Below are 25,848 nucleotides of genomic sequence, written 5' to 3'. Positions count from 1 at the left end.
AGTTCATCACCGGTTTCTACAACACAAGTTCATCACCGGTTTCTACAACACAAGTTCATCACCGGTTTCTACAACACAAGTTCATCACCGGTTTCTACAGCACAAAATCTGTACCGGTAATTGTTTATCCATACTATTCTTCATAGCCATATTCCCACTCACAAGTTGTTGATACTGAGCTTCCTGATACATATCGTTCATAAGAAACTTTTCGTGCACTAAACCTTCAGTTGTGTACTCGTCAATCTTCTTGAGTATTTTTCTAACTTTATGCTTGCATCCACCACAGTGAATATTAACTTTGAGTGAAAGAGTTTGGAAACCGGACGGTAAAAACGAAGTAACTGTTGGAATTTGTGGATTTCGGTTGGTTCAGAAACTTAACAACAGAAGCAACTAAAAAAATACAATTGATTTCTCTTCATGTTACGGAGAATGTTCTAGAAATTGAAGGAAAAGGAAAAGATTTGTTGAAATCAAATTCAACAGATATAACTTAATACAACCGGTCAAATCACACACTATATAAAGATTACAGAGGTTTTTACCATATGTATACGGGCTGTATACGGTTTATACGGCCGTATACTCTCGGTAAAAATTTTTTTACCGATCGTATACAATGTATACGAACGATGTATACGGGTCGTATATTGTTATACGGCCCGTATACTATGGGTAAAAAATGGTAAAAATTGGTTTATTCTCTTTAATCTATTAGAACGATCCTTATTTTGAGAACTTGATTCTGATTTAAACAATGGAATTTGTGGATCAACAGAAATAACTGAAAATAACTCGCCATTCTCTTGCACCTGTGTCCGTCACATGATACAAGACGTGTCGGGTTCTGCTAGAAGAGTATAACGAAGTAAGATTCTACAGCACAAGCACATACACAATGAAGTAAGATTCTTCAAGTTTGCACATTTTGAGAAAATACCAATGTGTTTGTCAGCTTCGTCAACACACAAAGTGATAGAATGATGTGGAAAAACAAGGGCCAGATGTCGATTGTTGAAAGTTTGAACTGATTATTTGTTATCAGGTGAGTTCCAAGCATTTTATCGTGTGTTGTAATTTTAATGAAGCAATGAAGATTGAATATGCACTAGGGTTTTTTCTCTTCCGGTTACCAGGCCTATCATTTCCGTCTACGTTTGGTTTCCTTAACGAATAACCATCAGCCATTATCTGCCCTTTTTCCTTTGGTTTCTGGTTGATTTTGAGGGTGAGGGTTTTGCATTGATTCCTGCGCTCCAATCATCTGCTTCCTGAATTGAATCTGAATCTCAAAGTTAACTAGACCCCTCAAGTTGTCATTCGTAACAACTAAGCATCTGGAGAAGAGTATGTTGATATAGGAGAGTTGAACCTGACACGTATTCTGTGATGATTCGAAACATTCAAAAATAACTAGCAGAACCCGATCCACTTACATTCAAATAAAGCTGAGAATCCACAACGCTTATGGCCAGATTCTTTCCTCCAATCTTGGCAAAATCAATGTCTGCTTGTTTTATTATCACGAAAGTACTGAACAACTGAGATATGCATAATAACAACAACAGCGTTCCATGATTTGGAGACTGATTGGTGATTTTACTGGAAGCCGTTTGATTATTTCCTCTTGGATCTCGAAAGGCACGTTGTCTGACATCTTGATTTTGATTACCAACTCACCATATCAATTTCTAGGTAGTTAACAACGCTAATTAGAAAAAAACGTGATTCATATACACAACGGTCTATTTGCTTCGTCCACTAGAACTATTTGTGTATGCATTCTTTTGGTAGTTAACAACGCTAATTAGAAAAAAATCTGTAAAATTAATCATATCGATTGCTATAACAGGATGGATGTGACACACACAGATAGATAAGCTGTCATAGTTGTCAAGACTGTTTGTCGGGTTTCCAATGCTCACACAGGGTGATAAACAACGCTGATACGAACACATGTGTTTCGAAATAGGCTTTGTTCTTGGTTTAATGAAGTTACACGTAACATCTACTTATATTTAGATTTAAACAATGCCCGCCTCAACTGAGATAACGGACATCCATCAAGCTCAAAAAGAAAACTTGTGTTTCCCATAGTCACAAAAGATTGCGGTTTGTATTTCGCATAACCACCGTTTCCCTAGTAAAAAACGGTTGCGGTTTGTATTTCGCATAGCCACCGTTTACGTAGTAAAAAACGGTTGGGTTTGCACATTCAATCTTCAATACTTCATTAAAATACCACTAGTAGAAGAACCCGACACGTCTTCATGTTACGGAGAATGTTCTAGAAATTGAAGGAAAAGGAAAAGATTTGTTGAAATCGAATTTGACAACTATGACAGCTTATTAAAAGTAGCAATCACCTCCAATCATTTCCTGGTCAAATCACACACTATAAAGTTTAAAGTTATCGTGTGTTGTAGTTTGGAAAGATGACCGAATAGAGATCTGAATAACAAACTGTGGAGAACTTGTTTGTGTCAGGTTCTTCTGCTAGTTACTTGATCAACGGACTGATCAGTAACGTTACTCTACTTGTGCTCCGATTTAAGCGGCGTGTTCCGATCAACGTTGTTTAAAGGTGATGAAGAGGCTAGAAACCCTAGAATGATGGTGTTTTTACGGGAAAAAACGTGATAATTGAAAAACATCAATCTATAAGGCCCGTATACAGTTATACGGCCCGTATACATTTGCTAAACATCAAAAACCTCAGAAATAAATCCTTTGAGCCGTATACTTTTTATAAATCGTATACACTTGTATACGGCTCGTATAACTATATACGGGCCGTATATAATAAAATAAAAAAACATTCTCTGCGCATTTTCCTATTCAAAAACATTCTGTACGGGCCGTATATTTTGTATACGGCCCGTATACACTAGGGATGTGAAAATAAGATCTAGGGGGTGTGGGAATAAGGGGGGCCTTTCTAAAATTATAACCCTCTTCCCTTTCTCTCTCTGACTTTACCTTTTCTTCATCATCACCATTAGCCAACCACCATAACCATTCAACCATCAGCACCATCCGACCACCACTACCCAACCTCCGGCAACCGTGAACACCACAACCATATTCCTTCAACTCAGACCCAACTAGCCAACCCACCCCAAGTCTAACCAACTCAGTCACCCAAATAGTTTTACCCAGTTTATGAGATTTGCATCATGAACTGAAATAAGACTGAGGAAGCCACTGAAATTTGCATCATGAACTGAAAGATTCAATCTTTTTTCCTGCAAATTATTGGGATCAGAGTTGATATCATCCACAGCAGCCCTCATGGCAATGACTGAGACCTCCGCACTCGAAGATTTCAAGCTCAAAGTGGCACATTTGACAGCAATGTTGCAGTTATTAACACACAAATTAACATCACTAAACACCTCATGGCATTAAATTGGTACCATCACAAGGAAAGAAAACAGGTACTAAATAGTGAGGAACAAAAGGGCTGTGTTCTTTTTTAAGTAATAATAATAATATAGGTAAAGAGTATGGTACAAATCTCACTATAGTACATTATGTACGCTACAACAACAGCCATACACGTGTCCTGATTCAATTTTAACAAATAAGGGTATATCAGACATTTACGATTGCTAATCATTGAATCCCGTCAATTATGGAGTTCGTTTCCTAACCGTTCCATTTAAGCATTCTTCGTTTTCGATTCGATTGTAGGGTTTTTGATTGATTCCACACAGAACGGCCATTTCAGAAAATGCTTGATTCGTCATTTATGTGAGTTTTGGGTTTTTTTTTTATTTGAAGTTTTTTTTTATTATTAGATTTATAATCATGGGTAGAAGATAAGTGTTTATTGGAATTAATTGTTGTGTTACTATATCGCATGTGTCTTTTTATATATCGCATGTGATGTGTTAAAATAATCCAACTAGTAAAGGAATGGATCTGTTGCATAAATTCGCATGTTTAAATATAGTCATTTCGCACACAATGAAGTTTGATATATAATTTCGCAAGTTTAATTCGAGATTTCGCAAACCTTAAAGATTTTTATCAATTGTAGCTTTTGATTTCGCAATCTTTATGAGTAATTATTTTTATTTTTGCACAGTGTGTTTCAATTATTGAAATCAAATAATTCAGTTCAATAATTGATTTCAATAATTCATATCAATAATTTTTTTTATTATATACTCTATGTTTTCATTACTATTGCAAACATCCAATTAAAAAATGGCAGATCTACCAACATCCTCTCCTTCTTCTTCTTCTGAACCAAGTATCAAGCAGGTTTTGAGGAAAAGGATTCAGCAACAGATTCAAGAGGATCAAACTTGTCAAGAGATGTTGGAGGCCAACATTTCTCGTGTAACAGGAAACATGAAGAGAAGACAAGAAATTCTGAACTTGTTATCCCAGATGCAAGTGAGTAGTCTTAAAGAAATTGCAGTTATGTTTATGGCGGATTTGGGTGAGAGGGATGAGAAACAGTTGAAAGAGTTGGCCGGTGCAATAACTGTATTAAGGTGCTCAATGAAGATGAAAATAGAGTTTCTTTCATCTTTTGAATGAACTGTTTTTTTTTTGGTGTATGTTCCAATAAATTAGCATGTTTTGTCATGTAATGGACTTGTATTTCGCAAATTTTAAGAATTCAATGTGAAACATGCGATTTTCAAACAAAACACATGCGAAATAAAAACACAATTGCCAATTAAGAAACACCAATATATGCGAAATTAATAAGAGAACTAAAGCAGTTGAAACAGTTGAAACAATTGAAATATGTAACATAAATACATCATCAAATGAAGTTTAGCTTTCCCTGTCAAAATATATTTTCATCCTTTCTGGGATTATCTTATCCAGATCTTTCATATACCTCTCTTTGTCTGGCCTTTTGTCGAAAGCATTGGCCATTTTAATTATTTTTTGACGATGCATGTTGTGTTCTGATAGAATGATTTTGCTGAGATATCTTGTCCTTAGGAGATGAAGTTGTGCTTTCTGTCTGTTGTTTACTTCATCTTCATTCACAAATCCTGTCACCCATGGTTTTTGGTCTCCTTTGTACGTTTCCATGTGACGCATTGTAAACACTCCACAGTCTACGCCGTTATTCTTCGTCCTCCAATCCATTTCTTTTCTTTCTATCACTGAGGTTGCAAGTTCTTCTATAGCCGGTGTTGGTTTTAAAGCATTTTGTAGGTATAAAACCAATACCCTTCTCTGTAACATTGTAACATTGTGTTAGTAGCTTTTACATAAAATATAACATGTAAAAGTATAGGGTTTTGTATTACCAGTGTGTCTGGAAGCCCCTTGTATCTTTCCTTAAACTCTTGTTTTGCAGCTGAATTGTCAATCAGGTCAATTTTGCCGGTTTTTAAGTTGAAGCACAAGACATAGAAGTGGTCACCTTGAAGTACCGGAATAAACACCAGGTCAACCGATTCAAGTTTTTTTACTTCATATCTATTTAACATGTCTTCAAAATTCGAGGCAAATATTTTGAGTCGTTGGTTGTCTGTGTATTTCTCCTCATCGTAACAGATACTCGGCTGTATGTTATGTAACCAGAGTCAAATCCATGCAAACAATGTACCAAATGCGAATAGTGTATGTACCAAATGCGAAATTACAACAGTAGGAGAAAGGCAAACATTTGATTTTTTCACATGCGAATAGTATATACAACACATGCGAAATTACAACAGTATGAAAATGTTTCAAAAGCAAAAATTCTGCCATAATACATGCGATTTAGATATAACTAGTTTGCGAAATCATTTAATATGCATTTACTTTTTAAAATTTCAAATGACAAAATGTATATGAAAACATACCATCATTGTGGAATACAAGAAGAATCTGTGTGGTGATGATTTTCTATCCCTTTTCTTCTCTTCAAGGTTTAGAATATCTACAAATGCATCTATTCCGTTCGATGCTACGTATTGTTCCCTGAAGAAGCTTTCAAACACAGCTTTGAATGTTGCAACCTCAGTTTTTGATCGGTAAAAATCTTCTCTGCCAGTCATAAAATAAATAATTAGTTTTTGTTTTGTGTATATTTTTATTAGATGTTTGTTTGTTGATATATGTTTTTCTACTTACTGCAAGTCTGCAAAGGTAGCAAATGTGAAGCGGATCACACTCAATTCTTGGGTCAAGAGTGCTTCATGCATGTTCACCACTCTATTGCAGTAAGGTGAACAAAATTTGTCTCCAAGATCTGCACATCTTTTTTCACCTCTTATTTTTGCTTGTTCTATTGTCTTATAAAGCAGTTCGTTTAACCCTTTTGGTATAACTTGTTTTGGAACTTGCTTTGGCTTTGTGGTTTTTCTCCCCTTAGTTTGTTTTTTTCCTTTATCTTCTTCCAATGTTGGTCCTATGCTCAAAACCAACTCAACTGAATGCAATTCTTCAGCAGTTACCTGAGGGCATTCAGGTTCCATTTCCTTTTCAACTTCAACATCCGTATCGAGTTGTTGAGGGTCTTTTTCTGGCACTCCTTCCTGGACTTTTTGTGTAGATTCTGCCAAGTTCACTGTCTCTTCGACAACAGTTTCATTTTCACCAGTTTCTGCATGCCAGAGTAATTTAAGATATACAATAATTTATGATGTTTAATTTTTCTCATAAAGTAAAGGGGTTTTATTACCATTGGCAGTTGTTTGGTAAGCATATACACCCGGTTCCACTGTTTGAATGTTTGCAATAAGGGTATCTGTGACTCCTCCATCATCTGGTTGCAGTGTACCTATAGATTCAAATTATTTTATTGACATCGTGTGCGAAATCAAATCTGAAGTGTTTTTGATAGTATCGCATGTGTTTTTCATAGGTTTCGCAAATGCATAATTTTTAGTGAATTTTTATATTATATCGCATGTGTTCTTATTGAGTTCGCATGTGTTTTTCATAGGTTTCGCAAATGCATAATTTTTAGTGAATTTTTATATTATATCGCATGTGTTAATATTGAGTTCGCATGTGTTACCTTTTGATGCCAATTGTACCAAAACATTGGATATTACTTTTTGTGCTTCTTCATCCTCTCTACCTTCTTCGTTTGTAGTAACTTCATGATGAACCTCAGAAGCTGGGTTTTCAGGTTCTTGATGAACAGGAGAGGCTGCAGGTTCATGCTCTTGAACTGGATCAGGTGGCAGACAAATGGGATTATTCTGAAGCGTCTGATCCCACTCTTTACAAGCCTTCATAACCTTCGGATCCCAAAAACACTTAGTTTTTGCCTCTGACAATAAGTTGTTCATCTCTTGAACATCTCGAACCATTTTAAGGTATTTTTTGACATTTGCTTTCATCTTTTTCAACAGATTCTGTAATATCAATATAGAAGTTAAATATAATTGATTAAGTTAAATAAGTTAAATTAATATTTTTTTACACTTACCTTTTTGTTTGCTCTCGAAGCCTCTAGTTGTTGTTCGTGGGCTGTGTCATAGAATACCGACGGTGAAAGTTGAGCAGGAGTGTTGCAATAATCCATCTTTTTCTACGTCTGCGTTCCAACTTCGAAGTCAATGTTCATCTGAGACATTTCATTGATTTCAAAACTGAAATCCATGAAATCATCAATGTTCTCGTTATCTTTTGGCTCTACCCCGGTTTCTTCGTTTTGTACTGCGCGCGCAGTCCTTCTTTTTTAGCTTATCGTCGTGTCAACCGGTGGTCGTAGTGTATAATCATCCTCCGGAGGACCCTCTTCTTCTTCATTCTTTTCTTCATTTTCTTCTTCATTTTCTTCTTCACTTTCTTCTTCTTCTTCACTCTCACTTGATATCCATAGAGGACCGTTATCCGAAATATGATCTTCGACTTTATCAATCTCTGAAGATGTTATATAACGAATAACCGGCATCTCCACGGCTTTCTCAAACAGGTTAAGCTTTTTGTTGTATTCATGTGTGTATAGAAGCTGTATAAATCGCAAGATCATTTAATTATATAAAAGAACAAACTAGTATTTTAAATATGTTATTAAATGTAGTAATGTATACCGTAAGAAAGGCAACAGGTCCTACGAACTGTATCTTATAGTTCTTCCAGCCCGCTCGTGTCCGGCGCAAGGTTTCGAGTAGATATGAGCACCAATCTAGATTTTTTATTTCCTCAACATCTTCTACACCGAGCAAACATCTATCATTTGCAAGTGTTGCCTTTGTAATTTCTGCAAAGAACGTCATCCAGTATACAAGGAAATTTAATTTAAACAGACTCCCTCCGTCTCTTTGATTTTCCATTGTATTTGCTATTAAGCCATGGGTAATTCTCGCGTTTTGTCCCCATTGGCGGATGAATGTATCCCGGACCGCATTTCCCGGTTCTTGACTTTTTTCAATTTTATCTTGCTTTTTGACTTTTCTCTTATCGGCTATTATTTCAACCTTCTTTGGACCTTTTGGTATTCCAAATACCTCATAAACTGTGTCCGATGTTATTTTTATTTGGTGTTTTCCTACGTTTAGCTCATCGAACTTCTCATCAAAGTTTCTCACTAGCCAATATGCCAATCTTGTCGAAATATGGTTGATGTTGATATCAAGAATAGCTCCAAACCCCATATCCCTAACATCATCAATCTGTTTTTTTGAAAATCTTCTAACAGTATCCATATATGAGTTAGGTTGGCATCTCAGCAGTATTGCTTCATTGCTGTATTTGGAAAACTCTCTATGTTCTGTTTTAGGTTGTTGCCCTTTTTTTGAATGTTTTTTTTGTGAGTATCTTTGATTTCCTCTTATCTTCTTTCTTCTCATGTTTTTTCTTTTTTGGGGGTGGCTTAACAAAGTCATCATCTTCTGAACTTTCTTGAATCACCAATCTCTTTCTATTCTTTTTAATTTTTATCAGAGTTGATATTGGTCCTTTAAAGTCATCATCAGATTCTATTTCTACAAAATCGCATGCTATAGTTAAAAACACTTACAAAATCGCATTTATCAGTTAATCATGCACAACAAGTTATCAATTCGCATGTGTTAGATATCAATTCGCATGTGTTATTTTATCAATTCGCATTTATGAGCTATGATTTCGCATTTGTTACATAAGCATTACCTAAACTATCAATCATTATAAATCATAAACAATACAACTAACTTATGATATAAAATCGCATTTGCATTTATATCAATTCGCAAGTTTAACTTAACCTAAAACAAAAAACCTTCGACATACTAGCTTTTTATCATATGAAATTGCAAATGTCATAAAAACCACCACAAAACCCTATATGATATCGCACATCCATCAGTATCATTAAGACAACTGCATAAAAAATGCAAAACCTAATAAATAAATATACCAGTAATAAACCCTAGCAAAATTGAAGTTGTTATCAATATGTAATGTTATAAAACTATATGTTTCAGTTAAAACGTTAATAAACAAACAAAATCGCATTTGATTTTAAAGCCCCTGTATATTACACTTTAAATCGCAAATGTAAATAGATACCTGGATTCATCTTCTTCGCTTGTGGTCTGTCGTTGTTTGCTTTGCTTCTTTTCTCAATATTCATGGAATCGTAGTTGAAATCGCAATGGTGTCACACCCTGGCTTTGCGGAAGCGTGGTTAATTTGGTGTGACTTCTTAATACCATAGCTTAATCATAACAAAGCTATATGAAATAAAATCATGCAAGATCATCCATTCAATTTAGTTTAAAACCAAAATACAATAACATTGTTTTAACGGGAACACACCCTAACGACCATAACCTTGTTCAACAAACATTACAAACTTAAACATAACACAAACACGGTTTAAGGACTGTGACTTGTCCAGGAAAGAGTCACATTCCCTAAACCCGGATGACCTCGGAAATAGTGCAGCGGGAAAACGTGCCATACCGTGCCAGATCCTTTAATTCCCTGAAATACATGTAAGTTGAAAAATCAACAATAATGTTGAGCGAGTTCATGTGTAAGTGAGTAAATAAACCTTTGTATTTATCGAAATCCTGGTATGTAGCAAATAAGGAAAAAGAGATCACCAATGGTTTGCAAGGCCAATGATATGTGTGAAATGCAAGTAGGAAGGCTCAAACCTAGCAGATTTATGCGTCGGGTACAAAGTCATCCCGAGGTCCGTTATGCTGGGCCTGGGACTGGGCTCGCTACACCCAAATAGATCTATTGCTCCTGCCCTCGGTCCTACCCTGAGGATTAATGACCTCAAGTTTCCGCCTACCCATTCACATGATCTAAATAGTAACCCTCCTTACGCTAAACATACCATGTATAAAGTATTCATAATCAAAGTAACATGTATTTCACCCCCGCAGTTTAGAAAACTGAAAACAGTTAAGAGAAAAGGGGGACATGAACTCACAGCGGTGCGTCTCTACCAAGTATACTCCAAGTCAAGCAGTTGTGCAACGACTTACATGTACTAACTTTATTAGACGGACGACCGTGCCTTAGCTTTAAGGTTTAAGTTTTTGAGAAATAGTTAGACAACTATTTCGTGTTTACGTTCTGCGCATACTTGGTAATTATTTTCCTTCCCAAGGATGGGGGATTTAATACATGTGCGTTCGAAATATATTATTAAGTCTCACTTAATACATATTTATTTCCAATCCCAAAATATAAGTATTTTTCTCAAAAATATTATATTTTTACTTTACAAAATTTTCCCAAAATAATACTTTGTCAAATATACGCGTGCATGAATATTTCCGTAAATGCGTAAGTTAGTTTTAACGATCGAGTGGTAATAGTAACTACCGGTGTAACTTATAAATTTATCGTGAAAGCGTTCGTATGATTTTGGATTCGTTAACATTCGATAATATTATTTTTACTCTAAAAATAATATTCATGTATCTTCACAAAATAATCATAAACACGCATCAAGTGATTTATGAAAAATATATATATTAAATATATATTTACTAAGTTTTATTTTGTGAAATCCCACCTCCGATATTTTGTAAATAAAGTCGTGGCGAAATTTATATATTTTGAAAACAGGTCAAAAAGTGTGTCTAACACTTATAGTGAAAATAATTCTAAGTGTTAGGTTTTTGGAAAAATTTCGCCAGAGTTTCCTCTGTAACTGGAGGTGGCCACGCTTTCAAGCGTATCATTTTCTTTTACAAATCAATTCAACCAATTTCTTATTCAATCCAAACAATATTCAACGCATCAACTAGTTAAATAATATGTAAATCGCAAAGATTTCATGAACTTGTGATTTACTCAAAAATATGAAGTAAATCTCATTACTTTTAGCGGATCTTAATATAAATTAGTCCGGTTTCGTAAAAACCCCGTTTTTATAGAAAGTCCGTCTTTACATCTTCTTGTAAATTTTACAAAAATAGTTATTTTGTCGAAGCTTTGCATTACACAAGTGTTTACACACTTGTGTGTTCTAAAAATCATTCTAGTTATCATAAGATCCGTCTTTAGAAAACATGATTTTCTTGACACTCGGTCCTTTGAAAATACCACTTGTAGATACGTAGATCTACTAGTTTTAAACACTATTTTACAAGTAAAAACGCTTTTACACAAGTTCATGATTCGTGTGTGGTAGAGTTTCACCCTTTAACCCTTGCTTCATTCAAAACAACCTTATGTCATGATCCATGATCATGACTAACCCGGGTTAAATGATGATCCGAGCTACCACAACATAGATCGTTCCTAATAACCACACAATTTAATTACTACAACATTTACACAACTTATAAGCTTTTAACCATCTTTATTTGTGTTTTTAGTAGACTTTAAAACATCAACTTGTAAGATTTCGAGTTTTAACCGTTACACATCATATTAACCACTTCAAAATAGTTCGAGAAGGTTTTTTAAGTAACATACCACTAGCTCGAGGCTAGGGAAGAATCTAAGCGCAAATAGGGTGGATAAAAGCAAGAGAATGAGGTCCTCCGAGCTCCGAGTGCACCAAGACTCCTTACGCGGGATCCTTGACACTTGTGTGGACTTGGAAATGGATGATCAAACTCGAAAAATGGTGGAATGTATGTAGGGGATCTCGGCCGAAGCTTTAGAGAGGGCAAGAGAGAGAGTTTTTGTGTGATGTTGGATGGTGAATGATTCTAAGTGCAAACCAAGGTACTTATAGATAAACATGAGATTAATGTCCAATGGTTCTATTGTCTTCTTGATATGGAACATAAGAGATTATAATATTCAAAATGGTACAAGTTAAGGTCACAATGTGACCGAAATCGGCCCAGGGGGGGGGGGGTTAGCTAGTTCATTTTCAACTATTAGTTAGATTAGTTTAGGTTAAGTAAGTTAGTTAAATATTAACCCGGTTGGTTGTGTGTTGTGTTTTATGGCGGGTGTTAGGGTATTCAGGGACCCTGACTGGCTCAGAAAAAGACAAATAATGTTTATGGCAATATTTTCATGTTTCGGGTAAAGTCCGGTTGTTCGGTTGGATAGTAATCCGTTTAAGCACTTAACAAAGCTTTTAAGTGTCGTTAATACCATTCTTAGTGACACAACTTATTCCCGACACTTTGGAAGGTGTCTAGTAATATTTTTCTCATGTTTTGGCACTTTATTAGTGAGCTAAAAGCTGAATTGTTTATCAAAGTGCTGAGTTTTGTGCTTAGTGTATGTCCTAGGCACATCCTGTCATTGTAACTTATCCCTAGAGACGCAGTTCTACAACCCTGGTATCCCTACACTCACTATGGGTGTAGTGAAATATTTCTGGCTCATACAGGCCTTAGAGGCAATATCTGCCTTATGCTGGCTTTATCAGCATGTTCAATAGGTTATCCGTTCATAGTGCTACTGTGCTTTTGTGCATCATGTTTGTCACTAGGGTTCAGCATGTAAATAATGTAGTGACGGTAATTAAAGTATGATGCAGATATGTACAAGTATCAGAAGTCAAGTAGCAGTTCATCAGTAATTTCAAGCAAGCACAGTAATTAAGCAGTAATTAATTATTAATTAAACCGTACGGATACATGATTTAGTGAGGGTTGTCACAAATGGAGAGTAGCAGGTAATGTTTTGGAGAAGGAGAATGCAATGTTTTGATTTTGGGTTTACGGTTTGATTTTGAGTTATTGTGTGCTGATAATCAGGGGTTTTGTTCTCGCTATGGATGATTCTAACCTTGGCGGTTTCTTTTATTAATTTTAATTTGATTAATTTAATTGTTTAAACACGCGCTTTTAATGAGATGATCGTACGGTTGTTGTTGTAGCGTATATAATGTACGATTAGAGTATTTGTATGATAACCGGCCTCAATAATATAAAACTAACTTATAGCAACAAAATAGTGAAAAGCACAAACCCATCAGACCAAATTAGCATATCTTTTTTTAACTAAAAACACCACCGGTCACTGTACCTACGATTTTAAAGCAAACCCCCAAATCTCTAAACCCCATCTGTCACATGGTTCGATGATGAACGAGGCGGTGGTGTTATGAACAGATCTGGTGTGACGGTTGGATCAACAAGATCTGGTGTGACGGTTGATGTGGTGGTGGTGGGTTGGGAGAGATTTGGTGGTGTGAAAGGTTTGTAGCATGTTGATTAGTTGAGATGAAGAAGATGAAGTTCAGTGGGATGAAGTTTAGGTGAAGATGTAAGTGAAGGAAAAATGAAGGTAAAAGACTTTATTACCCTCATATGGGATGCATGTGACCATATTTAACGTTTAAAATAAACTAGGTTAGTTTTAAAGGACCTAAAGTGTAATAGGTTTTACAAATAAAGGATTGTGACTGTAATTATTGAAGTTAAAGGTTATCCATTGCAATCCGATACAAACATAAAGGACGAAAAGTGTAATTTACCCTAATATCTTAAACAACACAAGTGTCAAATACCGTACATGTATCATTGATGAAACAAACTGAAGCGATTTCGACCCAACATCACTAGCATATACCAATATCCTTTTGGACATAGCAAGAACCCCCCCCCCCCCCCCCCTCTTTTGGTTGCTATATCGAATGTCAATGTCATACTAATCCGAACTTATACTGATCAAGTTCCTGCCGCGTAGCGTAGGAAACCCCACTACTTAATTAAATAAATGAACGACTATCATATCATATGCTTTTGACGCATTTTTTTCAAACTTCTTATATAGGGAACATTGATTGCATAATAGCCTCAAAGGAACTTTTCATTGACATATAATTCAAGACCCATCATTTGCTTCATTCACACATCTCAAACGCCTTATCAAACATAGTGGAAAATACACACACAATAAAACCACATCAACTTATCACAACATAAAACCCGGAAACAGTTATAAACCATTTGCCTTCCCCAAAGGCCATGATAATCTTCGGTTACTCGTGCCATCTAAATTATCACTACTGTTTCCGTCCTCCGTCGACGTCGTAAGAGCCAAATCATCAAAACTTGATTCTTTTCCCCAAGGAGGAGGAGTCACACAATCAGAGCCACCGCCTGTCATTTTCAGTTGAGAGTCGGAGGGTCCCAACCGCAGTTTTTGAAGCGTTGCAAAAGATTCTCTCATGGCAGTCATTGCTTCAAAAAACCTCGTGCATGATGCCAATGCCACAGGGATTGGCCTAAGCATCTCCTGCATCATACAAACTAGTTTAACTCGAGGTTTTTTCTTCATTTAGAAGGGTAGTACAGTAATTTGTAGGTTGATTAGTTAAACTCTTTGACAATCCTTGAAGTTTAACTCTTGAGTAACATGTCATTTTCGTCCGTGAAGGGTTTGGCCAGTTTTGTGACTTTCGTCCAAATATTTGTTTTTCCGCATTTGAATCCAAAGGGTTTGAAATCTTGCCATTTTCATCCGTCTTTTTTGTTTTCACTTTATGTAAAAAGACCGAATACCTTAGAAAAGGACCGAAATGCCCTTTAAAAAAGGTTAATTTGCACGGTAACCCCGACCGCGGAGGGGATCTCCCCTCCCAGTTCACTACCCGACAAAGATCCCTGGCAGAAAATATCCTCTGGTCGTACTCGAGTGGGATCGAACCCGAGACCTCTCCAAATGAGGGTCCCCGAAATGCCCTTTAAGTAACAAAAAAGACGGTTTTACCTCCGACTTAACTAAGAAAAATGGATGGAGTTAACGAGCTGGATAAAAATGGCAAGATTTTAAACCTTTTGGGTCCAAATGCAGAAAAACAAACCTTTGGACGAAAGTCGCAAAACTAGCAAAACCTCAGAGACGACGTAAATGGCATTTTACTCTAAACTCTTTTAGGGATGCAATCCGTTACTTTTGACATGCTAGAGAGACGAAAATTGTAATTTAGTGAAACAATTATTTTGTAAGTTGTTATTGGTAAAATAAAAAATAAAACATACCCCCCATACTGAAGGTGGCTCTTTAAAGTTTTGAGTCCACTGGAAATCTGCAACCGATGATGTTAGAAGACCATAATCACTGGCAGCCTTCATCAATAGTTCCGAGAATTGTTTCTGTAAATCCCAGGTGAAAACAATTAGCATATTGAATATAATTGTTGCATAAATTTAACAAAAAGATGTCGAGCATGTAATAAAGACACATTTCAGTTGATTCGTATCATTATGTATACTCGATATAATATTATAAGAAACTGGATTGACCTGATATTCTGCTTCCACCGGTATACAATCTAATGAATATGGCTGTTGAAGACGGGCTATAATTCGGTCCTGCAAATTAATTAAAAGAACAAATGAGGACACGCTGCGGATTGGTTGTTTTTTTTGTAACCGTGAGAACCCGTTTAGGAAAACTCACGGGTCCCATCGTATTACCTTATTCTGGATAACGTCTTTCAATATAGTAGTGATCCTCGCTAAAGTTTCTATCTTCTTTTCCATTTCACTCACATGTGTCAAGTGAGCAACATTCTTATCTTCCTGAAAAAAAAAATCCAAAAATAATATGAAACAGAGATAGAATCAGTATCCCAAAAAGCATTGAGACTTCACTTTAGAAACACAATAACATGACCAATAATATGAGAATTGAGAACTTCACCTTGCGACCTTGAAGTTCAACCTGCAAATCTGCAATTTTTCTTTGTACAGAGGTAAGTTCCCTCAAGACTCGTATCAAATCATCACCCTTTTCACCACCAGCTGATAAGTTGTGCAAATCTTCCTGAAAAGGAAATCATATTGAACAATATGAAGTTATGAACTTTAGTTTCTGGCTCTTGTAAGTTTCCTAGATATTTTCTAACATCTTCAGAAACTTACCGATTATATCTATGGAACATTAGTATCACACTTAAAAAATAATTGTTAAAGTGCTCCCATTCATAATGCTTTAGTAATAGCAAGTGAAGGCAACGTATGGTAGATGTTCATTTTCCTGGTCTCGGTTTTAAGAAAAGTTTCTCAGAATCCACACTTTACGAGTTTACGTATGTCAAAAGAGCAATGAGACAACTGTTCTTTCTCTTTATAAGGTATACATTTTGAGGTTCATGTATTGTTCCAGTGAGATACATCCAAAGGCAGCTAAAAGAATTGTTCGCTACATCAAAGAAGCTTTCAAGTTTTCAACTATGAAGTCAAATTTCAAATGACTCAAGACATGAAGTTGTTTAGGAATTTCGACAGTGATTGGCGGTTCCTTGGCTCCAGTTTTTTTTCATGGTGCTCAAAGAAGCGGGATATTGTGGCTTAATCCACTGCAGAAGCTGAGATTTTGGCCGTGACAGCAGTCGTGAATCAAGCACTGTGGCTATGGAAGATTTTGGGTATAAAACAAACCAGATGAACCGTTTTTTAGGGGATAATTAACCTGCAAAGGCAATTTCTCACAATCTTGTTTTTCATGGCACAACGAAGCACTTCAACATCAAGCTTTTCTTCTTAAGGGAAGTGCAAACCGATGGAGATACATCTCTTGTCTATTGGAAGAGTAAAGAGCAGCTTGCTAACACATTCACAAAGAAACTTGGAGTTTGCAAGGTCCTAAAGCAAGGAGTGTTGAACTTATTCTTAAGATCTACATGTGCATTTTTTAAATAGTGGACCTATTCTTCAAGCATTTGTTAGTCAAAGCACTATGCTTAGAGATCTCGCTATTTTCTCCTTTGTGTTGGGAACTTTTTTCGAATTCCACTCCTTCTACCTCTCTATAAAGGTGATCTAAAAACGTAATCTCTGATTATCAATAATGATATATTCTTCCGATGTGTCATTTACATTCAACAACCATAATCCAACATCTTCTTTCATTTCTAAACACCAACATACTTTCACTTCTCTAAATTTCATAGGGAAGTACGTAGATATCATAATATCATCTTTGGGGTTAGTTTTTTCAAAGACCGAGCCAAGATGTACATGAAAGGCCCACAAGTAAATACTCAGAGCCTAAGAAGTCAATATTAATCAACTGTGATTAAAGAACACAGTTGATTAATATACAAACCTAAAGTGCAACCACTCCCTCTTAATTTCTTTATTTCAATGTGTACAAACCTAAACCTTTGTCAATACATTATCAATCACACCAAACTACTACTTTCTTTTGTTAACAAGAGAAAAAATCCTCTTGCAACCTCAAATCCATATATCGCAACATTTTGATAAACTGACAATCTTTAACCATTCCTACATTATCAAATATAAAGGAGGTCACACTATACAACAATGTATTATACAATTCCTTTACACTCTTCATATACTATTACTGAAAACATAAACCATTGAAATATGTCAAAATCTTCATATAAATAAAACCTGACTTTTGCAACTAAGCATTAACAATCAAAACCACTACTACCAATGCCATTCCACAACATACTAACTTAAAATGTACAAACCCTAAGTATCTGTCTAAAAGCAGCAAGCAAACTAACCAAACTAAACCCTAAAATCCACAAACTAAACATGAAATTACTGGAATCACAACAAATGATAATGGCTAATAAGATGACATAGATTAAAAATTGACCTGAGAAGGAGGAGGAGCAACCGAAAACCCTAGGTCTGCGGCAATTGACAGAGCATCTGACATTCCACCGAGTCGTCTCAGAGGCTTTTTCCCCACCCAACCACTATCACTTCCCTGAATCGACGTCATTTTCACCAAAATAACTTGTAATTCTGCAGATCTTCGACGCTGTGACCTTAATCGGCTATCTGAATTTTGAAAATGGAAAGGAACTTCAAGTGGTCGTTCGTTGAGGATTCAATATCAAAGTTTAACCGCAATCGCATCATTGAATATCAACGTATAAATAAAGTAATCAAACTAGCGGTACACTCCCTGGACTACCAGCCAATTTTCATTTCTAGTCCTTCAATGTTTTTACTACCATTGACTCACACTTATGTTTGTAGTTTGTACAACAATCAAAAAAAAAAAAAAAACAAAAAAAAACAAAACAAAAAAAGAGTAAACTGCCATTTTGGTCCCTGAGGTTTGATCACTTTTATCACTTTAGTCCAAAACTCAAATCTTTTGCATCTGGATCCATATGGTTTCAGTTTTATTGTTATTTTGCTCCAAAAGTGAAATCAAGTCATATTTATCTTATAACACCTGTTATTTTGTCATTTTCTTATGGGCAAAATAGTCATTATATAAATAAAAAAATGTTTAAATAAAAACAAACTCAAACTCTACTCTCTCTCTCTCTCTCTGTATCCAGTTTTCACCTAATTGTTACCCAATCTTAAACCAATCAAAGATGGCCCAAATTTAGTCCCACAATGTTCGAAGCAGACTTTAATTAATCTCCATCCTTTCAGTTGTGCCCAGTTTAGCGATAAATCATATGATTCAGCACCATTTTACATCAGAAACTTCTTTATATCAGTCTCTTTTCATGCGATTGATAATCTCGTTCATTTGTTAAATCGTTTAAGACCTGCTTAATCTTTAATTTTTGGTTACAAATCTCCATCTAACCTCTGTCTGTCTCTCTTCTCTCCCTCTCTCTCTCTCTCTCTCTCTCTCTCTCTCTATCTATCACATGCTCAATGGTGAGACGGTGGTGGATGATAATGGTAGATCGGAACCTGAATCGGATTTATTGTTCTTGTGAAGCAGATCGGAAACCCACAACGAGTTTGAACAAAACTAGCCACCGCCACCAACACAGACCACCACCACCGGCCTTAAAATTAACAACATATCTGCAACAAAATCCTAAAATTCGACCTACAAACCTGCAACAAGACCCTAAAATTATAAAGAGTACAAATGCTACATCCAAATTGGATACAAGAATTGCAACATCACACTAAAACCAGGAACAGAATACTAACATACCAATAACATTGAGCCGATGATGAGGATACGTCCTTGGTCGGACCAAATGGTCAACAAACATAGGACCGAACCACATTACTTAAATGATCGGACCGAACCCAATGCCATAGACAGAACGACTAAACATATTGGTACGCCGTAACTAACTGGGACCCACAGCTTTAACTGCCATGACAACGACTGGTCCGACCCTAACTACCTCGCCACGTCAGCACTCCCAAAAACTATAAATACCCCGCCAAGATTTCCAGCAAAGGGTAATCACTACTTTCTCTCCCTAATCTCTCCTCTCTCTCTCCCTGACCTATTCTCTCCTCAAAAACACTTATTCTCATGCCCGAGCTTGGTCACAGAGAGGCCCCCCTCCCTTTGACGAGGCTAACGGTGTGCTTTCTTCCTTGTGATCTTGCAGGTTCTTGCTAGGTCATCTGAAGCTCTACTCTGACCAGGTCGGACCAACTGGTTTTTGAGTCTTCAGTGGCGCCATCCCCTCGAATTCACTCAATTCATTTTTGTTGATTCTGCTTACTCCAAACCATGGAATCCACGACAGCTGCTCCCACAAACACTTTCCCGTCTTATAACGACATCTGGGAAGGAAATGCTGCATCCACAACTGCCCCTGCAGCAGTTGCCGCTGCAGCGGTTTTGACAGGATCAGCGACAGCACCTCCAGCTGCAAGTTCGGTGATCGCGAGCTCTGTCACCACGCTCTCGGTTACCGCTCCAGTCACCACGTCGTTGCCTAATTTCGTTCCTTCTGCGGAATGCTGATCTACTACGGCAACTACAACAGCAGCAGCAGCGAGAAGAAATGTTGTAGAGCCTCCACACGAACTTGTTCAGCAGCGTTTACCCAAGGTCTAATCTCGTCTCCGTCAGAGCTTTCACATCTGGATCTATGGGGACTATGGATTTAAACCCTCAGGATCAGGAGCTGATCATGCCGTATCATCCTACATCTATGACTTCTCAATCGAAGTTCACGTTGAGGATCGTTAATGCCCCACTCCCGGCCAAACTGAAGATGCCCCCCACGTTGAAGTTTTACGATGGTACGTCCGACCCGGATGACCATATGTTCGCATTCGCCGGAGCGGCTAAGGTCGAACAGCGGCCTATGCCAGCTTGGTGTCACATGTTCGCCCAAACTCTCACCGGTCGGCAAGGGTTTGGTTCGACGGGTTGCTAGAAGGATCGATTGATCACTTTGAAGATTTCCGGCGTATATTTTTGCAAAATTTCTACCAGCAGCGAAGCTGCAAGAAAGACATTACCGAGGTTCACCACATAAAATTCCGCGACGGAGAATCCGTAGAAGATTTTATCGATCATTTTAATCGAGAGAGCATGCAGATAAGTGGAACGGTTGACCAGCTCTGAGTTTCTGGATTTTGTCACGGAGTTCGGAACAATCAGCTTGTAGAAAAGCTCCACGAAGATCTCCCAAAAACCATGGAGATACTTATGGAGCGAGCTCGAGCCTTTGTCTGGGGAAAGAATGCCTGCGGTCAACCGAACGAAACAGCAGCAAGGAATGCCAAGGCTCGAACCACATCATGGAGACGGAACGCGTCACCACCAAAAGATAGAAGCAACAATTGGAACAGAAGTCGTGGCTCGTACCAGAAATCAGATCGAAGCAGCTTCCGAACTGGAAACGTACGCTTTAACACCTTCTCCGAGCTAACAAAGTCACCAAGCGAGATCCTTAGTACGGAAACCACCCGGTTTCCTACGCCGTCGAAGCAGCGGCCTACCTCCGATAAGCATTCTAAGAAGTATTGTGAATATCACCGAGACAAAGGGCACACAACCGATGAGTGTTGGGCTTTGAAGCAAGAGATCGAGAAGGTTGTACGATCCGGAAAACTCTCTCATCTCGTGAAAGAAGTAAAAGATGGGAAGAAGTCTGCAGCAGGGATTGATAATCCGAACACCGAGGCCGAAATCAATATGATTCGATCTACCGAGCCAAGAGGGGTAAAACGGTCGAACCAACACATGGCAGCGTGGATGCACCAACCAACGTACTTTCCTCCGATTGATCCGGAAGATGCTCGAGACGGACCAATCACGATATCGGCCGTAGTCGCGGGACACTTGGTCCGGCGAATCTACGTAGATGGAGGAAGCGCCTTTGAGATAATGTACTTACAATGTTTCCAGCAGCTAAACCCCCAAACGAAGAAGAGGTTGACTGAAGTATCCACCCCTCTAATAAGTCTTTCAGGAGAAGTGGTTCGTCCGATAGGGCAAATTACACTCCCGACCACATTCAAGGATGATGACAAAAGCAGAACTGTTCAACTAACCTTTCTGGTTGTTGGTACTCATTCGTCGCATAACATAATACTCGGGAGAGCCGGGTTACGAGCTCTTGGAGCAATTAGCTCGACGATACACGGTGCCATAAAATTCCCTACCGAATCTGGGGTCGCCACTATCATTTCAGAATCAAATTCATTCATAGCTGAGGTAAGACACGCAGCAGAAACGGGCTCCAAAAAGTCTGAAGTGCCTATAGAACTCTGGGCGATTAATCCAGACTTCCCCGAACAGCAAGTGGCTATAGGTGCTCAGCTCCCAAAACGAACGAAGAAGCTCCTATGGGAGTTATTGAGTAACTCGATTGATGTTTTCGCATGGAAGCACTCTGATATGCAAGGGGTCCCCAGGTCTATGGCACAGCACCACCTGAACGTAAAAGAATCAATCAAGCCAATAGCGCAAAGAAAAAGGCATATGGCGCCGGATCGAGCCAAGGCAATTGCAAAAGACGTAAAGAGCCTCCTAGATGCCGGAATTATTCGAGAAGTCTGGTACCAAACCTGGGTGTCGAACCCATTTATGGTACGAAAAAAGGACAACTCATGGAGAATGTGTATCGACTTCACCGATCTAAATGACGCGTGCCCGAAAGATTGTTTTCCATTACCGGAGATCGATGAGAAGATTCACTCCGTCACCACGTTCAGGATGAAGTGTTTTCTAGACGCTTATAAGGGATACCACCAGATACAAATGGCAGTGGAAGATGAGGACAAGACAGCCTTTGTCACCAACGAAGGAGTTTACTGCTTCACTAAGATGCCTTTCGGTTTGAAAAACGCCGGTGCTACGTATCAGCGTTTAATGAGCAAAGCCTTCAAAGACCAGATCGAACGAAATGTAGAGGTATATGTTGATGATATCGTAATCAATAGTCACAATGAAGCCGCCATGCTGAAAGACATACTCAAAACATTTACCCGACTCCGAAGCATCAACATGAAGTTAAACCCTAAAAAGTGTACCTTCGGGGTAGAAGAAGGAAAGTTCCTGGGAGTCATGGTCGGGTCAAAAGGTTTGCGAGCCAACCCAGGCAAGATCGATGCTGTTCTTACCATGAAGCCTCCAACGCCAGTCAAAGAGATCCAGTCCTTAAATGGGCGATTGGCCGCCCTCCATCGATTCTTGTCAAAAGCGGCAGACAGATCTTTCCCATTCATGGACGTGCTCAGAAAAAGTTTCAGATCTGAGTTTAAATGGACTGAAGAAGCCGCACGAGCCTTTGAAGAGCTTAAAGTTTATCTCGGCACCTTGCCAACCCTCACCGTACCAGAAAAAGACAAGGTACTAACGGTCTACTTAGCCGCATCGTTTGGCGCTATCAACACAGTGCTAGTCGCCCACCGGGCCAGAGCACAAATCCCCATCTACTACGTGAGCCGAACATTGAAAGATTATGAAACGAGATACTCAAACTTGGAAAAGCTAGCTCTGGCATTAGTCCATGCTTCAAGAAGACTTCGTCGATACTTTCAAGCTCATCCAATCGAGGTACGAACGGATCAAAGAATCCAGCATGTCCTCCGACGGCCCGAAGTCTCGGGTCGCATGGCAAAATGGGCGATCGAGCTGGGTGCATTCAATATCACCTTCAGAACCAAAGGTCCGTTAGAAGGACAGGTGATAGCTGATTTTTTAGTTGAGATGCCGGAGGATAAAGAAATGGAAGAAACAGAGAAAGCTCCAGACAAACCCTGGTCTTTGTATACAAACGGCGCCTCGAGCGCCAAAGGGGCGGGAGCAGGTCTGATACTCACCGATCCGGATGGCACGGATATGACGTATGCGCTCCGATTAGAATTCAAAAGTTCTAATAATGAAGCTGAATATGAGGCCCTGTTAGCCGGATTACGTCTGGCAACGAAAGTCGGAGCAAGAAATGTTGTGGCCCATGTAAATTCCTTTCTCGTAGCGAATCAGGTGAACGAAGAGTATGAAGCAAGGGTAGCCAACCTGATTGAGTATCTCGAACAGGTAAAGCAAGTCATGGCATTGTTCGATTCGTGCAAAGTTGAGCACATTCCCCCAACAAAAACAAAAAGGCCGACGCGTTGAGCAAGTTGGCATCCGTAACGTTTAGTCATTTGGCCAAGGAGGTAAGGGTGGAGGTGTTAACCGCGCCTTCAATTGCCACTCCTCACGTTATGCAAGTAGAAGCTCCATCACAAACATGGATGACACCCATAATCAACTACCTGGTGCACGATGTTCTGCCAGTTGATAAAGCAGAAGCGAGAAAGATCCAAATCAACTCTCTTCAATATCAGATGCAGGAAGGAGGTTTATACCGAAAGACTTTCCTTGGGCCTCTGTTAAAATGCCTTGTCCCGGAACAGGCCAGCTATATCATCAGAGAAATACACTACGGCATTTGCGGGATTCATGCCGGGCCAAAAATGATCGTAACAAAGGTGAAAAACGCAGGATATTACTGGCCCGGAATACACGAGAGTGCAGTCAAAGAACTCCAACAATGTGACGAATGCCAAAAGCACGCACCAGTAAGCCTCCGAGCGAAGAATGAGATGATCCCGGTAACCGCCGCATGGCCCTTCCAGAAGTGGGGCGTTGACATAGTCGGACCCTTCCCGCGGTCGAGCGGGAGCGCCCAATATCTGCTTGTAGCGGTGGATATTTCACCAAATGGGTGGAAGCCCGGCCATTTACAATCATCTCTGGCTACAATGTAACGAGATTCTTTTGGGAGCAGATCGTGTGCCGCTTCGGTCTTCCCCTCTACATTGTGAGCGATAATGCAAAGCAATTTGGGGAAAATCCATTCAAACGCTGGTGCGAGGATTTGAAGATTAACCAAGTCTTCTCCTCGGTTGCACACCCCTAGGGGAATGGGCAGGTCAAGCAGATAAACCGACGGATCGTAGACGGAATAAAAAGAAGACTTGGTTATGAAGGCAAAGGATGGGCAGATGAATTGCCGAACGTGTTGTGGGCTCACCGAACGATGCACAAGACTATTAACGGAGAAACACCGTTTAGTCTTACATATGGCACTGAGGCCGTGATTCCTGCAGAAATCGGACTCCCAAATCAAAGGTGAAAAAACTGGGAAGAAAATGAACGGGAGCTCCGATCCAATCTCGATCTACTGGAAGAACGTCGAAACGTTACGGCGATTAAGGAGGCACGATACAAAAAGAATATCAAAAAGTATTACAATGCCCGTGCCAAGCTTTACAAGTTTAAGGTCGGAGATTTTGTGCTCCGAAGCAACGATGCAAGTCGCGTCGAAGCTCCTGGAAAGCTAACTCCAAAGTGGGAAGGGTCGTACCGAGTCAAAGAAGTAAGCGATAAAGGCTCTTACGTGTTGGAAAAAATTGACATAACTCCCGTACCCAGGATATGGAACGGAGTTCATTTAAAGAAGTGCTTCATGTAAACGGCAAACCTGCTACGGCTAAAAAGGGTCGCTGATTTTTCGTTTTTTAGTATTTCCAATTTCCATGTATGAATCGGGAGGGTAATGCCCCGAACACATTTCCGTTTTCCTTGTAAGCCGGGAGGGTTTTCCCCGGAACTATGATTAAATAAATCAATAAATAAAGCGATCTGCATTTTTTGCAAGTATAAAGCATACCATATGTATAAGTTCGAACAATATAAAAACGTGCACGAACGGGCCTCGACCCATGCCTCGCGCCGATCGAGAAGGCTTAAATAGTTCCAAAGACAACAAAATCTATTAAGTAGAAGGACCATATCTAATACGGTCCAACTACAAAAAATCTACTTGGCAAAAGAAGTTAACTTACAAAAAACTTCTTGCTATAATCCGGCCACCTAGATGACCGAACTATAATCTGGCCGAACAACAAAAAGTTTGGACGCAAACTAAAAAGCTGAAAAGCCAGGCATAAATATTTTTACCAAGAATATTACTTCATATAAAACCAAGGAAACATGTTCATAAAAACTGTGAGCGGGAAATTAAGTTGTTTGGTTACATGCCACAACAAAAACAAAATATTGTACGATTACAAAAGGTGAACATCAAGTTAAGCTTCAAAATCTTCTTTCACAATACGAAGTTCACTCCTTTGCTTGATAACGGACAAGGGCTTGTCTACTAAATCTGCAACTTTTCCCAGAACGGAGATATGGAAGTCATCAAAGGCTTTTATCGCGGCATCTAGTGCATCCTTGGCACCTTCGTCATAACCAGGGACTTCTTCGAACGAGCGAGCCGAACCCTTGGCCACCTGGAATCCCTGCTTAATCCCCTCATTCACTCCAACCACATTAACACAGTTCACT

General features: G+C 38.7%; 3 protein-coding genes across 3 annotated transcripts; 1 reads left to right on the top strand and 2 right to left on the bottom strand.

The window, feature by feature from the left end:
- Positions 1–4,797: 4,797 nt before the first annotated feature.
- LOC110893037 lies at positions 4,798–6,443 on the bottom strand. Its single transcript, XM_022140159.1, has 4 exons — positions 6,100–6,443; positions 5,829–6,012; positions 5,286–5,543; positions 4,798–5,211 (listed from the first exon to the last, which is right to left on the bottom strand). The coding sequence occupies exons 1-4, from the start codon at positions 6,441–6,443 to the stop codon at positions 4,798–4,800; spliced, it is 1,200 nt and encodes a 399-aa protein (XP_021995851.1).
- Positions 6,444–14,125: 7,682 nt separating this feature from the next.
- LOC110895226 (AUGMIN subunit 2) lies at positions 14,126–18,191 on the bottom strand. Its single transcript, XM_022142506.2, has 6 exons — positions 17,923–18,191; positions 15,991–16,113; positions 15,765–15,869; positions 15,591–15,659; positions 15,327–15,440; positions 14,126–14,580 (listed from the first exon to the last, which is right to left on the bottom strand). Exons 1-6 carry the CDS (start codon positions 18,049–18,051, stop codon positions 14,281–14,283), a joined length of 840 nt encoding a protein of 279 aa, XP_021998198.1. The 5' UTR covers positions 18,052–18,191; the 3' UTR covers positions 14,126–14,280.
- Positions 18,192–20,700: 2,509 nt separating this feature from the next.
- On the top strand, positions 20,701–24,266 carry LOC110893036. Its single transcript, XM_022140158.1, has 2 exons — positions 20,701–23,550; positions 23,619–24,266. Exons 1-2 carry the CDS (start codon positions 20,701–20,703, stop codon positions 24,264–24,266), a joined length of 3,498 nt encoding a protein of 1,165 aa, XP_021995850.1.
- Positions 24,267–25,848: the final 1,582 nt, after the last annotated feature.

The sequence above is a fragment of the Helianthus annuus genome, chromosome 12, assembly GCF_002127325.2.
Source record: "Helianthus annuus cultivar XRQ/B chromosome 12, HanXRQr2.0-SUNRISE, whole genome shotgun sequence".
NCBI classification, from domain to species: Eukaryota; Viridiplantae; Streptophyta; class Magnoliopsida; order Asterales; family Asteraceae; genus Helianthus; species Helianthus annuus.
The sequence above is the reverse complement of the archived record's forward strand: the minus strand, read 5'-3'. Positions and strand labels throughout refer to the sequence as shown.